This window comes from Cyanistes caeruleus, chromosome 8 (genome assembly GCF_971803275.1).
Source record: "Cyanistes caeruleus chromosome 8, bCyaCae1.hap1.1, whole genome shotgun sequence".
Taxonomy (NCBI): domain Eukaryota; kingdom Metazoa; phylum Chordata; class Aves; order Passeriformes; family Paridae; genus Cyanistes; species Cyanistes caeruleus.
This window is the reverse complement of record NC_141708.1, coordinates 22,874,994-22,891,456: the sequence shown is the minus strand read 5'-3', so window position 1 is coordinate 22,891,456 and position 16,463 is coordinate 22,874,994. Positions and strand designations below refer to the sequence as shown.

General features: G+C 37.5%; 1 protein-coding gene across 48 annotated transcripts in view; it reads left to right on the top strand.

The window, feature by feature from the left end:
• Window positions 1-16,463, top strand: part of KCNMA1 (potassium calcium-activated channel subfamily M alpha 1) — a 431,738-nt gene that overhangs the window by 268,612 nt on the left and 146,663 nt on the right. For all 48 annotated transcript variants that reach the window (XM_086901436.1, XM_086901419.1, XM_086901432.1 and 45 more), the window contains 4 exons: window positions 7,183-7,258; window positions 11,990-12,065; window positions 13,854-14,024; window positions 15,653-15,744. In XM_086901436.1, coding sequence (XP_086757562.1) covers window positions 7,183-7,258; window positions 11,990-12,065; window positions 13,854-14,024; window positions 15,653-15,744 — 415 coding nt within the window. The remainder of the gene's footprint in view (window positions 1-7,182; window positions 7,259-11,989; window positions 12,066-13,853; window positions 14,025-15,652; window positions 15,745-16,463) is intronic.

Below are 16,463 nucleotides of genomic sequence, written 5' to 3'. Positions count from 1 at the left end.
CAGAGATAAAACTCATCCCTATGGACTCAACTAACTTGGCTGTTGTGACCGGCGGGAATGTAACCAGCTTTTTTGTGAGAATGTAGTGTTAAAGGTTCCAATGCAATGGACTCCATGCAATGAATTGTTTCACTATCTGCACGTAAATTATAATTTGAAATTCGTGTGTACTACAATCCCCTGTATATTTGGCAGTCCACTCCTTAATAACATTTCCAAAATGCTTTGAAATCCTGTGTATTTCATATAAGCACATGGTGCAGCCTATTTTTGTGTCTGCTTTGTATTGTACTCCAGATGGCGTTGGTATATTTGTGGGTCTTCTGAGGCCAAAAAACAAGGGGAAAAAAAAAGGAAAAAGGAATGATAAGTATGTTCCTCAAAATGAAGATACTTTTCACAATGAAGTTTGTGTATTATGCTCAAAGCAGGAAAATTCATGAATAAAATCTATCATATGTAATGGAAGATCATGATTACTTTTAATTTGAAGAGCTTTATCCAATTGAATGAGGTGTTAGTTGACTGAAAAAAGCTCCAGTTTTGTGACTATTCATAGAGCAAGTATGCTTGAGAGAGCTTCTATTATGGATTCTATTATTCATGCTCTTGCTTGATGGCTAAATTGTTTTGTTTTGAATTCTTTTTCCTTCAGTAAGGTAGCTGTCATTAACTGGGATTGGAGGAAGGGTCGTTGTGTTTATTTGTTGGAGGTTTTTTAATTTCATCTGGGATAAATCCTGTAAGAGTTGGCTGATTATGTGAACTCTGCCTTCTGCGTACTAGCTTTAACTGGAAAACAGACATGTGAACTTGCCAAAGGAACTAATACACTGTAAACAATTCCCTTTATGTACATGAATTATCAGAACTATATTCTTTGTGAGTGTACCTGTTCATTCCAAGTGAACAGCATCATGTTTGTGGGTTTTGAATCAATGGGTGTGGTTCTTTGATGTATCTGAAAGAAGCTTATGTGGTAATATCCGGATAGAAGATGGTTTTTAAGCTCTAATACATCACGGATCAGAGGAGCATCTGCACTGTCTGCCTGCTTCTGTGATTTGTTTTGCCCATCCAGTTTGTGGTACTCTTAGTCTGTTTTATCAAGCTGGGTTTTGTATTTGAACTCATTCTGTTTGTTTCAAGCTAACGGAAATGGACGAGATTATATTGAATTATTTTTGATAACAATCAGTAAAGGGGAACTTAATCCTGTGTCCAGTTAAATCTGCTCCCAGAGAGAAGTTCTGTTAAAGAAAGAACTCTGAGCTGTCTCTCTGTGTTGATACTGAATTAACAAAAGGAAGGGTGGATGTATGCCCATCTTCACTGTTAGTGAACGCTGTGACTGAAGACTGGATCACAGTCCTTACTTCAGTGCTCCTGGAGCTGAAGATACACAGTCATGATTCCCAGCAAGATTTTAGTCTACCACAACCCTTCTGGAGGCACACGTACAGAAACGTACAAAAGTACTAGAAGGCGTAAGAAATCTCACGGAGAATTGTTCAAAAATGGATATCGTGTCAAACCTGGACACAACCTCCCCGAAAAGGAAGAGCAACGCACTTTGCGAAACTCCTTGGTGTCTTGTTATAGGGTCGGCTCATACTGGGGTAAGGTCCAACTCAACTTCTTCTTCAGAATTGTAGTTTGTTATGCTGTCTCTGGTGCTAGTATTACTGTATCTGGTGAAAAACATGTTCTGTTTCATTTCTCGACTTTAAAAAAGACTGCAGTATTTCAGTTGTTTTGTAGAAAGAATTCTTTCCCAGACTTACATGCTGCAATGTACTCCTGTCTCTCCAGAAAAGGGGTTCATTGTTCACCTAGAATCAAATAATCCAGTCTTTATTGAAGGATGGATTATAATATTCTGCAGTGTTGGTGTTACCAAGAAATTTTGTTTGAAACTACTGTCATTATTTCAAAGATGTAATAGCAAGATGAAGGAGTGTGCAGCAGAGAGATGTATTAATGAATCTTTGATACAGCATTCTTTGAAAGCAATATATGTAGATTCTAAACTTGATTGTGGTTTTATTGTCTTGGTCATAGAACATTGATTTTTTTTATTTTTTTTTTATTTTTTTTGTGCTGAAGGCTGTTCTCCCCACTTGCATAAGTGAGGTGGAGAAATGTATAAAAATATTTTGTCTGGGTTGCTTCCAAGGAATGACACATCCTTTTCCTCCCATTCTATTTCTTCTTGTCTTTTTTCTTTGAGCTTTCATTTTCAAGCCTATCTACAGGGAGTAAGACCTCAGATAACTCTGTTGCACTTCGAAGATGTTCAAAATAATAAAAAATTATCCCTCCATTCTGTGTCTCAAAAAAGGTTCCTAAATGTGGATTCTGGGGATTTTTTTTCAGACTTCAGTAAACTATGTAGTCTTAATGAAATCTAGGGTAGAAGTAGCCGTTTAAGTCTGATGAAGATGTTGTTCTGATGAATGGGTGAATTGTTTCTCAGGAACAGAAGTGGTAAACAGAATCTCTATATTGAACCCTTACACCAAAATTTGGGGTCTACAATTGTCTATCAGAGAAAAAATAAACAGCCTAAGGCAGTAAGAAAGGGATTACGTGTCTCATTGGTGAGAAACAATGTAATACTTGGTGCTGTTCTTGTCGATTGAATGTCTCATGTTGAAGGAAGAAATATCCCAGTTCCTGTTTCTATTGATTAGAATCTCATTAAAATAAATATAGTTGTCATGATTTCCTCTCCTTTCCCTTCAAAGATTTTAAATGGTTACCTTTCCTTTTTTTTTTGGGGGGTGGGGGGGGATGGGATGGTTGGGGTTTACAGCCTATAACTAATCCTGGTTGCTTCTGTATATTAATCCAATGGAAAAACTGTATGAAAGACAGGAAAATAGCCCATTGCCTGTAAAGTCATATAAAGCTGTAAATAATACTATTTACTTTGCTGTAATCTTTATAGATAAAATAATTTTCTACTGTAATTGCATTTCTTCTGCCACATAGTTTATTTGCCATGTCAGGATCACTATTCTTTTCTAAAGAATCTATCCATTTTGTGGGCTCCTTAGTAAAGAGTCAGGAAAGAAGTACTCCTGCTGTATTCTAGATGTAGCCTGGTAGTTCAGCATTGCATATTGCTTCCTATTGAACAGATAATTGATTTCTCTAAAGCTGATTTCAGCGGGTTTTGGCACGATGCAGCCTCTCCTAGTGACCATTTTTTACAGATTTTTTACACATTCTAGGTTGAACACCATGATATGAAATAGTTTTACACACATATTTTACATTTTCAGTGAATTTTGAAAATTATCTGTTTGCTGCACAAACAACACAATATCTAAAGAAAAATTTTTCCAGTTAGAAAATAATCCTGTGGTAGAGTTGTATGTTTATTTGAATCATCATACCTACAACTCAGATTGTTGTACTAGAGACAGAAACTATTGACTGAAAAACATTGTCTCATTGTTTAAGTAATCTGGTTTATAATCATAAAAGTTTATTCTGGTCTTGATATCTATGAATATCTTAGCTTTGTCCTGGGTATTGTGGCTGAGATAAACTCCAATTCCTAAGTGTATTTTAGTCACCCATTTAGAAGCAGAAACTGAGAAACTCAAGAAGTCCTTCTTTTATATTATCTGTTTTTTCTCTTATTAGAGAGATTTTCTGGATAAACTAAATAATCTGGTACTTTTTTTTTTTTTTTAATAATTTTTAGTATAGCGGATTAGATCTTATTCTAGTCAGATTCTGTAAGAAAATTACAACGTAACACTCTTTGCCTAGAAAAGGATAAGTTACTTGATGGAGAGAAAGTAGCAAGTGCTTCTTGAGCATTCTGTTTAGCAGTTTACAGTTAACTTTACCAGACAGGGTCCATGAAATTAGAATGGACTTCACTGTAATATATAAGAATCTTACCCTATCTCAACTCTTGATTATATCATTTAAATGTAGAACAGTTTTGTAGGTATTTCACAGAAAAATAAATTGCTCTTCTCCACTTCTATAAAACACATTCCTAAATATTGCTAAGAAAAGAGATCTGTACACATTTATATGTACATGTATATGTAGCTGAAACAGCTTTGGGAAAGGAGGAATTTTTGTTAGTGCTCCTATTACTGAATTTTGCTTTCTATTTTTGATACATAAGCAAACATCAACCATTTCTATTCTTGGCACGGTGGTAGACCTGAAAGAGAGAGGTATCATCATCTCAGTTGTGCAACAGTGGGTTTGAGTGCACCCTCAGCAAGTGAGCAGAAAACCCCCAGCTGAGTGGGGCAGTTGATGTGCCTGGAGGGATGGGAAGCCATCCAGCAGGACCTGGACAAGTTTGAGAAGTGGCTCTGTGGGAACATCCTCAGGCTCAGCAAGGCCAAGCACAGGTCCTGTGCCTGGGCTGGGGCCACCCCCAGTGTCAGCACAGGCTGGGTGAGGAAGGGATTGAGAGCAGTCCCTGCAGAGGGTTTGGGAGTGCTTGTAGATGAAAAGCTGGATGTGAGCCAGCAATGGGAATTTGCAGCCCAGGAAGCCAGTAGTGTCCTGGGCTGCATCAAAGCAGTGTGGGCAGCAGGGCACGGGAGAGAATTCTACCCTTCTCTCCATTCTTGTGATCCCCACCTGCAGCACTGTGTCCAGCTCTGGGTCCTCAGCACAAAAAAGGGGATGCAAGACCTGTCTGTGAGGAAAGGCTGAGAAAATTGGAGACGTTCAGCCTGGAGGAAAGAGGGATTTGGGGAGACCTTATTGTGGCCTTTCAGTATCTGAAGGGAGCAGACTTGACAGAACTTGCTACAATAGAAGAAAGGGTAGTGGTTTCTCTATAATAGAGTGTTGTTTAGAATACTGATAAGGATTTTTTTATTTTTATAGTAAGCATGATGAAACACTGGAACAGGTTGCCCAGAGAGGCAGTAGGTGCCCCAACCTTGGAAACATTCAAGGTCAGACCAGACAGGGTTCTGAGCATCCTGATCTAGCTGCTCATCGCAGGAAGATGACCTTGAAAATTCCTCCCTACCCAGACTATTGCATGATTCTGTGAAAATCACATAAAATGAAATACATATAGGAATATAATAGCAGATCTCTTTGTGCCTAGGAAACTTCAGGATACTGAAAATAATTAATTTGTAATGTAACAATTCCTTTGGCTTTTATAATTGAAGACCTGCTCTATTTTGTAGTTAAACTGTCCAAGAAAACTCTCTGGTGATTTTTTTTTTTATTTTTTTACCTAATTCTATTATCTGCAGAAAGTTTTTTAAAATTATGTGTGCTGCAGAAAATGCAGAACTTTACCTGTAAGGATTTTCTTCTTCCACAAAAAATACATTGAACGCATAGTATTTTTCTTCCATCATTTGATGTCTCAGCAATTAAAATGTAACTTAATGGTTTGGAGATATAAGTTTTATTGCTAACTTAGATGTTTCTCAAGTTTCTTTTTGAAACATAGCAATGGTTAACTTGGTCTTATCATTAGCTTCAGATGCAGTGCAAAACATTTGAGGCAGGATTTTTTTTTCACTCCAGCCATTTTTCATAAAAGTTCACAGGAAGCAGAGTGAGGAAAGCAGCTGGAGGAAGAAGCTGGAAAATTTGTGATTGCTAGTAAGGATCTGGTCCTTCCCTATCTAACCATATTCTTTTCAAAAGGAGTAGTAACTGTGGTAACTACTGGAATTGGAACAGAGGGGTGTGTCTCCCACAGTTTCATCAATATGATACAAAGTTATCATTCTCAAATTGCAAGTGGATCTGACATTTAGTATTATTAAGCTTCATTTTATTGCTTTTCATTTAGGTCCTTGAATCCATTTAGCAAGTTGTGATTAATTTTCAGAGTTCCCCACAGTTGGTAATTAAAAAGAAACTTTATATCCATATAAAGTACAGGAGTGTACTTTAGCACTACTTAGGAGTCTTAACAAGGCAAAATATAAGAACAAATATTTTATTTAACAACTTTCCAAGAATATTGAAGGACAAACTTCTTGTTTTAAACACATCTTGCCACGTGCACCTTTGTGCTTGAGGGGAACCTCTTACTCCAGTGAGATGATGAAAGTTGTGACCAGGTTTTTATGTTTGCCAGGGTCAGTATTTCCTTAAGTTTCTAGAAATAAAAAGTAGGCTGTTGCATCGGAGTTGGGTAAAATAGATGTCAATAAAGAGAATGTATTAGATGAAGCTGCTCTAGACCTTCCTGTAACAGCTGAAATACCATGTTACACAACTTTTATGTAGCTCCTGTACTCTCTAATAAAAATTATCCTTCAAGCTTTACTTTAATTTTATAAGCTGTGCATATGTACAGTACAGAGTGTACTTTTATTCATATGCCAAAGATCTGCAGCCAAATCACTTACTATCAGCATAAGACTATTTTAATAATTTAAGCCCTTAATCTTCTTGATTAGTTTCTCTTGCACACACTCTCTTTGTCTCACTGACTTTGTAGTTATCTGGGAATTGCTGTGCACGCAATCTGATTTCAACATAAAAATGCTATTTCATTGTAAAAATACTTTTAAAAAAATAGTTGCTATGTAATGTATTCCTATAGTTATAGGCTGATGGTAAGAATTATAATAAATTTGTCATTTTTAAGAGAAAAAGTACAATTTCTCTGTTTTCCTGCTTGAGTTTTTTGAAATTAGAGTGGCCATAGGGAGCATTATTGCTATGAAAGATTTTACGTCATTAAGATTTACCAAATTTAATCAGGCATATACAGTATGCTTTATCCAGGTTATCAGATCTCTTGCCCATGATCTGTTATTTCTCACTAAGCAACACTGGAGCTTGGAGGACTGAGATGTTTCAGACCTGCCTGTATCTTTGACAGCCTGAAAGAGGAGGACATGTGCACTGCAGCTCCCAACAGAAACCTCAGTGAGGTTTTTCCCCCTTAGCTTTCAGCCTGTGTGTCTCCTCCCATTGTTTCCTATATAAAGTAAGGCTTTCTGGTAGGATAAATCTGTTATTAGGGAAATAAATTTAAAACAATTTGAAACATACTTGTTAAGGATCCTTGCACTATTAAAAATGGAAGAACATTTCAAAGGTATTTGACTTTTTGTATGTTATCTATGTTGATTTAATTGATTGCTGTCACTTTAATATGCTGTTACAATTTGAATTGTCCTTTACTATAACCATTTTCTTTTACTGCAGGTTTAAGGTTTTTAAGAGCCCTTAGACTGATACAGTTCTCAGAAATCTTGCAGTTTCTGAATATACTTAAAACAAGGTAAGACTTTTTCTTACATGCTGATTTAGTTGCATTGGTGACAGAATGTAAATGGCTTAGATTTGGGGCCTTAGTAATATATTATTTTATTTTCTGGAAAAAAAAACTTGCTTGTTATCTGTTCTTTAAACCCTTTTCTGCTCATTACTGATTTGTCAGTGACAGCAGCTTTTGCTATATGATCATTTTAATTGATGCATTGTTATATTTGAAATATTGAGCAAGGTTATGTGTTGATAAATTCTAAGCAGAATGAATTACATAGCTTTGAATTGATTAAACATTTTTTCTTTCCATATAAGCAGTCCATGTTCTTCTCTCTTGAAAAAACTGAAATCAAAACTCATTCAAAAGAATATAGTTAAAAGGTATTTTGAGAAATTCTCATTGTGGCTCTTCCAGTTTTTTTTGTACTGAGCATCGTTTTTCACATCAAAAACATTAAAAATTACACTGAGCCTCTTTATATTGTGTTCATTATCCTTAGTATTTCTTCCATATAATAATTAAAATACTCCAATTAACCTTCTGGCTTACTGGTTCTTTGGCCTATTAATACATGAAAGTTGTGCAGGAAAAGCACAATTTTGGACAAAAGATCATTTTGAAGGAAATTAAGAGAAACCTCCCCATGCTTTGCAGTTGAAGACATACTGTTTTTCATCATTCTCTAAAATTCTCCAGGGGAAGAATTGAACCCAGCTTCCACTAATTACTGTAAAATCAGTTCCATTTTGAAAACCTCTCCTCCCTGCACCTGTTGCTGTAGATGTGTGAGGGCTTTATATGCAGATAAATCCATTTCTTGCTGTGATAATTTGTAGCAATGGGAATTTGTACACACTCACAGTAAACAGCTGTTTCTTCAACCCTTAACCTTGAAACTATTCTCTGTGCTGTAAAACACTCACACTGTCTGTCCCTAGTTGTGTTGCTGGAAGGAAGCCAGTTCTGGTCAAACAAAGACATCAAAGAATGCAAGGTGAAGCTCCATAGCTGAGAATGCTCAGCATGGAAAAGGAGAATAAGATTTAACATACAGAACAACCCTGCCATAATAAGTTGCTGTAAGTGGAGAAACCCCATAAAGTCAAAGGATTCTGGATAAAAGCTCATATCCCCTTCATCAGTGGGGGATTTGGGAAATTCCAGATCCATAAATGTGCATTTAATCACATTCAAGGTACACATTCAGAGCTGGTTTATTTAAGATTGACCAATTCATTGAAATGGCCTTTCTCTGGTGCAGAATTTACTCTTATGTTAGATACCATCATCTCTGTAATTGTTTATACGGGTGCCAAAATATCTATAAACCTCAAATGTTAATTAGTGAAAGCCTGTAGAGCAAAACTTTCTTATATGAGTGTTTCAGTTTAGCCAGTTAATTCATTCCTAGCAATTCATCACTAACATCATTTATTTGAATGAAAAATTGTCACCACCTCAAAACAGGTTTTTATGTCTCTCCTTGTTCCTGGTAATGCAACAGAAAGTCACGTCTGCTCTCTTTTTTGTCTTAATAACCTGAAATGAACTAAATCATCATCATCAATGAAAAACATCATCAATGTTCCGAAAACGTCTTTTTTTGTTTGTTTGTTTTTTTGTTTTGTTTTGTGGATGTGTCAAATTAAAACAAATTAACAGAATGAAATTTGTTTTAGAAAAGTTTCTAGTTACACCTGACATAAATTTGATGTGTGACTGCTTGGGGTTTCTTTTAATGTCTTGCATGAGTTTAGTTTATAGAAAGCAACAAGCTAGAAAATTAGTTTCTAACTGGTACTGCAACCTTCAATGAGAAATTTTTGTATTTTCAGTGTGTTCTGAAGCACCATCAGAACTGCAGCTCATGTGTTGCACACACATCTCCTATTACAGTACAAGAATACTCATTAATTGAGAGCTCTGGTTCTGAATTATTTTGCTTCCTAAAAAAATAAAGCATGCTGAGCCCTTGTGATTAATGGAGGATCTCAAAATATTTTGTACAAGTTAGAGCAGTTAAACCAATAGTCTCAATAAATCTAGTGTTATTTAAGTAAAATTTACTTTACTAAATTCAGTCAGTTATATCAGTTACATACTGTGCCCTTAAACCATTATTATTACTTTAACATACTGTATTGTATGCTTTTGGCCCACTACTGCAGTATTATTTTGCTCAAGGATGGTTAAAAATCTTCTAGAATTAAGATATTAGAATGTTTTTCAGTCCACTTTTTAAGATTTTATTGAAATTTTCAACATTTTAGGATTTTTATGAACATCAAGTCAAAGAACCAATGACAGAACTTGAATTGTTGGATTTGGATAGTAAATTCAGTGTATTATTACTAGCTGTGAAATTATAGTAGGGGAAAAAAAAGTACTTCTTATTACTTAAAAATTCAGCAATAGGAAAGTGTTCTCCATTTTTAGGTGATCTGTATTTATATGAAAAAGGTATGGAACGAATTTTAACCTAGGCATTCCAGTGCATTTGGCATTAATAACACTCAACAACTGAGAAGATGAGAAACTGGTTGGGTATACTGGGCACTGGTTGGGTATACTTTTCTCCTCCTTTTCTCTTTTCTCCAGTAAAGAAAAATATTTACTGTATAAATGAAAATTACTCCTGGAATTATTGACTTAGATATGAGGATTAAAGGAAAGTAATTTATTTTCACAGTGAGCAGAAGGGCCATTCCAAAAAGTGAAATCAAATGAAAGAAGCTGCACAATGCAAAAACACAGTCAGTAAAGAGACTAACAAAGTGTTAGGTGATTATTAGAATGCCTGAAATAAAAGCTAAATATATTTGAAAAGATCTTGTAAGACTACACAAAATTTTACAGTGGCACTTAAAAGACTGTACTCTGCCAAGGACCCGTTTGTTTCCCTAATTTGAAATTAAATGTATTTAAGATTTTTGTCCCATGTTTCATGAAATTGAATTCTACTGTTTTCAGTTGAAAAATTTCTCTCCTTCATTGTTTTCTAATATTTTCTAAAAAAAACTGCAGAGGCTTAGGCAGGGCTCACAGTAAGGGATTTTGCACAGATGTTGGAAAGAGCTTAAAGAGGGGGAAAATGTTTATGACTAATCCTTCATCTATATTTAGACTCTGGCAGAAACACAGGGAGTATTTCACAGAGGACAGACAAGGTACAGTGTTTAATAAACGTCCAAAAATGAAATGTATCAAACAGGTAATGTAAATAGTTACTATTAATGGGTAATACAGTAATATGAAGAGACCAACAGACACTTTATTTTTATTTTTTTTTTGTCAGGAACATCTTGTTTTCTAAGTTCAGGTGAAGGATGATGCTCAGCCTTTCATAATGGAGCACTGCATCAGCATCACTCCTATGATTTTGTTTCATCTAGGAACCCATTGCTTAGGGTCCTATGCTACAAATGAACATTATCACTAAGAAAATAGGGACTTAACCATAGTTTAAGAGGGAGAGCAATAGGGAATGTGTGACTGTTGGTGAACACTAATGACAAGGCTGCTGATATATTGAGTATAGTATTCATTTCATCATCTGACATATTACCCAGTCATATTCTGTTTCTTGTACCCCCTATGTCCACTAACTGAAACTTTAAAAAATACTTGTAAAGGAGCTGTTCTGGTTAATTTTGCAGGTTCTTTTCCAAATACTGTGCGGAAAAAAATGCATCTTTATTGTCCTCAAAATAGTTATAAACAGAGACATCGATTAATTCTACCACAAAACTACTACTGCTAACACTGGTGGTGAATTTTTCCCAATTTTTATATTTTTTAATGTTTTGCTTTAAGTATAATCGTACTTTTTTTTTTTTCTGAGGTGTTATGTCTTATAAATATTTTCAAAACCATGAATGAGTAAGATTGTTTAAACACAGTCATACATGGACAGCAGTTCCTCGTGTTTTTGTTGAATATCCTTCTTAGGACAGTGACTTTTGTGAGAAGAGGGGAAGCATGTTTTATTTCTATTTCTTCCAGAAGATTTTAAATACGGTATTTTCCTGCTGAACTGAGTGAGGTCCTTGCTTAAAAATCACTTCTTGCTACAGTAGGGAAAATACTATTCAGTGTGACTAAAATATATTTGCAGAGTTTTTGGTAGGTTTAAATTATGTTTTTTTCTTTTTTTTTGAGAAAAATGTGAAGTATTAAATACTATAATTTCATGTGAATTTTCCATAAAGAGGTCCATAGGAGTTAATGGAAGCAGAATAATATGAAAAATACCTAGGACTTCACACAGGAGCTGAAAAATACCTTAGTTCTTTAATTTGGGAATCACAATTTTGTCATGTATTTTCCTTGTGTATTTACATGTGAATAATTCTGAGTGTATATCAGTGAAAAAGGAGGTGAGTGTACTGAAAGGCAAACCAAATTACCTGGGAAAAAGCATTATTTGTTTCTGTTAGTTTGTTTCTGACTGCTGATGTAGCCAAGGTTTCTATTTGTCTTTCTGCTCTCATACCTCGGGACTTTCTCTTCAAGCTGAGAAGGAGTCTAAATTCTTCTACATTATGGAAATGTGAGCTCTTCAAAGGAAACATAATACATATTATACATAAAGTTTTGAATAAATTTTTTAGATAAGTTTCTTTTGGGAAATAATCATAAGGTTCTTGGTTCGAAAGTATGAAGTTTCTATAGAGGTACTTATAAAAAAAAAAAAATGTGTGACAAATTCCAGTCTAAGTTCCTGTTTGCTTTGTTTATTTCCAGTAATTCCATCAAGCTAGTGAATCTGTGCTCTATATTTATCAGCACGTGGCTGACAGCAGCTGGGTTCATACATTTGGTGAGTGCCCCTGCAAGGGCTGGGTTGAGCTTCCCCGGCGGAGCTGGGGCTCTCTGAGCTGCTTTTGCCGTCCCCATCAGGGCTCTGCAGTGCAGCCGTGCCGGCTCCCCAGGGCTCGTTCTGCTCTCCCCCGGTTCCCCAGGGCTCGTTCTGCTCTCCCCCGGTTCCCCAGGGCTCGTTCTGCTCTCCCCGGGCTCCCCAGGACTCGTTCTGCTCTGCCCCGGTTCCTCAGGGCTCGTTCTGCTCTGCCCCGGCTCCCCAGGGCTCGTTCTGCTCTCCCCCGGTTCCCCAGGGCTCGTTCTGCTCTCTCTCCCCGGCTCTGGGGCGGTGTTTTGGGCACCCCGGGCTCTGGGGCGGTGTTTTGGGCAGGCCCGGCTCTGGGGCGGTGTTTTGGGCACCCCGGGCTCTGGGGCGGTGTTTTGGGCACCCCGGGCTCTGGGGCGGTGTTTTGGGCATCCCGGGCTCTGGGGCGGTGTTTTGGGCATCCCGGGCTCTGGGGCGGTGTTTTGGGCAGGCCCGGCTCTGGGGCGGTGTTTTGGGCACCCCGGGCTCTGGGGCGGTGTTTTGGGCAGGCCCGGCTCTGGGGCGGTGTTTTGGGCACCCCGGGCTCGGGGGCGGTGTTTTGGGCATGCCCGGCTCTGGGGCGGTGTTTTGGGCATCCCGGGCTCTGGGGCGGTGTTTTGGGCACCCCGGGCTCTGGGGCGGTGTTTTGGGCACCCCGGGCTCTGGGGCGGTGTTTTGGGCACCCCGGGCTCTGGGGCGGTGTTTTGGGCAGGCCCGGCTCTGGGGCGGTGTTTTGGGCAGGCCCGGCTCGGGGCACGGAGGGGCCGGGCCGGGCCGGGCAGCAGGTGGCGGTGTTCGCCAGGGATCTCCCCGCAGGATCCCCCGGCACTCCGGAGCCCTTGGCTGGCTCCACACAGCTCCATCCGGCCGCGGAGGATTGAATCCAGACTCCTCCTTTTCTTGCTTCTTCAGCTCGCCCTTAAAGATGCACAGGGATTCTGAATGTTTGAATTTATGATATATTTATCATTCATGGACTTTTGCACTCCTCTCGGCAAATGTAGCACTTCTATCTGGAAACAATACCTTTTTCTATTTTTGAACATGCAGAGCACAATACCCCTTAAATATTACACAGAGACCAAGGGAATGCTATTTTCTAGGATTTGGATTTTTTTTTTCCTTTGTTTTTTAACAAAAGCTTTTCTATTCTACTGTAGGAATACTCAAACTTCAGCTTTTTACTGTGGAACAAATATTAAATGGACCCACTCCTTTCCCACTGAAATTTCCCACAAAATTTATAATTTTGTCTCAACAGTGGCTGGCTTTTTGATAAAGTAGTAACATACCACTAAAGGTGCCAGTAATGCCTTCAATAGCTACAGAGTCTTTTAAAACAAAAACAAAACTGAGGAGTATAATTGCATTAAAAGTAAGATTTACTCTGAAAATATTCTGAACACGTTTTTATTAAATGAACTTACCTAACTACGTAAGTTACATTATTTAGTGGTGCCTGGAAAAGATACTTCCCATAAATTATCTGAGTAGCAAGGCTGTGTGTATTGGCAAAAGAACTGCAGTGCTCTATTTGGCACAGGGTCAGGTTCTGTATTTGATCAAAATAAAATACAGGAAAGGATTCAGAGTTCATGTTGTATGCCAAATGATACATCTATACACACACAGAGGCACATACATGTATGAGTAGAGTGAATTTGGGGTTAATTAGAGATAATTATAATTAATATAATTCATTATATGTTTTCTTCTACATTGTAGGTGGAGAACTCAGGGGATCCATGGGAAAATTTCCAAAATAATCAACCGCTAACATATTGGGAATGTGTTTATTTGCTGATGGTTACAATGTCCACTGTTGGCTACGGAGATGTTTATGCAAAAACAACCCTTGGTCGCCTTTTCATGGTCTTCTTCATCCTTGGGGGACTGGTAAAAATTCCTCTTTATTTTCTTCTTAATACTCCAGCTAACTTAAAATCTGTTCCTGTATATCTCAGTGTTGTAATTAAGGAAACAATAATATCTGTATTAGTAAATTAAAATTTATTATAAAACATTAAAATATGTTTAATATGCATTTTTTTACTGTAGATAAATATTTTTGGCAAATAGCTTGTCAAATTAGTCCAGTATTAGTCCAGAATTAGAATTTTTCTAATCCATTTAAATGAGTAATGCATGTGAATGCATGAAGTGCCTTAATGTTTCAACATACAGTATTATTTGTAGTCCTCTACTTCTTAGTGATTGATTTAGAGCATTTTTGGAGGTTGCTATTGATATTTAAAGGCACTTTGCGGTTTCAGAAGTCCTACCCACCCTTCTGTGTTCCTTCCCAGAATTCCAACAAACACTGTGGCTTTGGACTGCCTTAAAGAGCAGCTTGCCTGATCCAGATGGTGGCAAACCACATTCTCTTTCATGTCATGTAGTACAATTTTAGCTCACAATTTATCACATGACCATAACCAGTGTCCCTTTATATCAGCGATTTCTCGTCTTCTTTGCCCTGTATGTAAATAGCACCCAAGTTGCTATTTGTCTCGTCAACTTTTCCATTATCTGTCAGTGCTAGGAATATTATTACACCTCTTGCCACCTTCTCTAAACCAGCAAAGTTAATTTTAGTATTTACGCTGTGCGAGGTAAATGCTTTGCAGGTGACTCGTAATGTGAATTGTTCCCATACACAGATATGTATATTGTTACTTTACCCTCCTCCACTGATATCACGTATACATACATCTCACAGAGGTGGTATGTATGTAACCAACGTTATGAATGCCATATATGAGACACACACAGATATGTATGGGCATTACATATATGCATTCCCATCTCTGTTCATTGGCATGTCAAATGGCAGTAGCTCTTCGAAGTATCCAGCCACAAGGAAACTGTTTGTTGGACAAAACATGGCACAATAATTTTTATTTTCTCCTCAAAACCTTTTTTTCTATCACATGTTATTCCAATCCTTCTAAACCCAAGAACTTTTGGAAAAGTTTTTTTTTTGGGAGGGTGGGGGGGGGTGATTTTTTTGTTTCTTGATGGGGAAATAACCCCTGATTTCCTCTTGTTTTTGTCTTCTTTTAAATTCTTACCATGGGGGGGAAGAGTCTGTATTTTAAAACAGAAATGTAACAGTAATACTTGGCTTTGTTTTTTTTTTGCAATGGGGCTTGGATAGGTTTTTTTCCCCCTCCCCTCTTCAGGAAGAAATAGACATAACTGTTTTTTGTGATTAGATACCAGTTTGAAGTAATTTTGTTCTTGTTTTGTTTTACATGTCCATTTTTTTCTGTTTTGACCATTTTCTTTGTTTATAAGATGTATACCTTCTCCAAGACAAACTTTTACATTGAGCCTTCTTGTTTTGTTTGATAAGAACTTTTTCATTTTTTTTTTTTAAATTTTCTTTTTAAACAACTGCATAGATCTAATTTTCTTTTGCATTTTCAGATCTTAAAAATATATATCTTCTGAAAATATTCATCATCCCCCTTTCTTTGGCCTCTCTTTTTAGTCTTTTCTTCTGTCTCCTATCTTCTTCTTAGGCCATGTTTGCCAGCTACGTCCCTGAAATCATAGAGTTAATAGGAAACCGCAAGAAATATGGTGGTTCCTATAGTGCGGTTAGTGGAAGAAAGTAAGTATCCCAAGAGGCTCTGCTGCCTCTGCTGCAGTAGAACACTCTCTGCATGCCATTTTCTTTTTTTTTTTTTTGTGTTTTTGTTTCATGCATGTAGGCAATGTTTGCTCGCTACGTGCCAGAAATTGCTGCTCTCATCCTTAATCGGAAGAAATACGGCGGAACTTTTAACTCAACCCGAGGCAGAAAGTAAGTCCAAAAAGACCAGGTGTGGTTTGTGGGACTCTAAAGAGCCCCTGAAGGTGGTAATAGCTGACTCACAGCTTACAAGGCTGTATTCTTTGACATCAGATGTTACCACTGGAGAGTTGTCACACTATGATTAGAGACCTGGGCTGTGCTATGGTACAAGTCACAACATTTTGTCCCTACTTCAAGAGAACCTGGATCCCGCACAGAGTACACTGACATACCTTGTGAAGAGTGCTGCTGTTACACATGCACTTAACTTCTGCAGCTAGGATGAGTTGTCACTTCACCATTTTGGGCATCAGAAAGGTTTATATCTTACCCAAGCGACAATGGTAATTCACATGATTTTCAGACAACTCAGTTCTTCACAAAACATTGTTTTACTGGATGCAAAACAGGAATTATATATTGACCAGTTTGTTCTGTTGGACTGACCGTGTCAGAAGCCTAACAGCTCTGTTTCTCAAAGTTCAACCAGCAGATTCAGACCTCATGCAACTTTTTTTTTGACTTTTCATGGATAT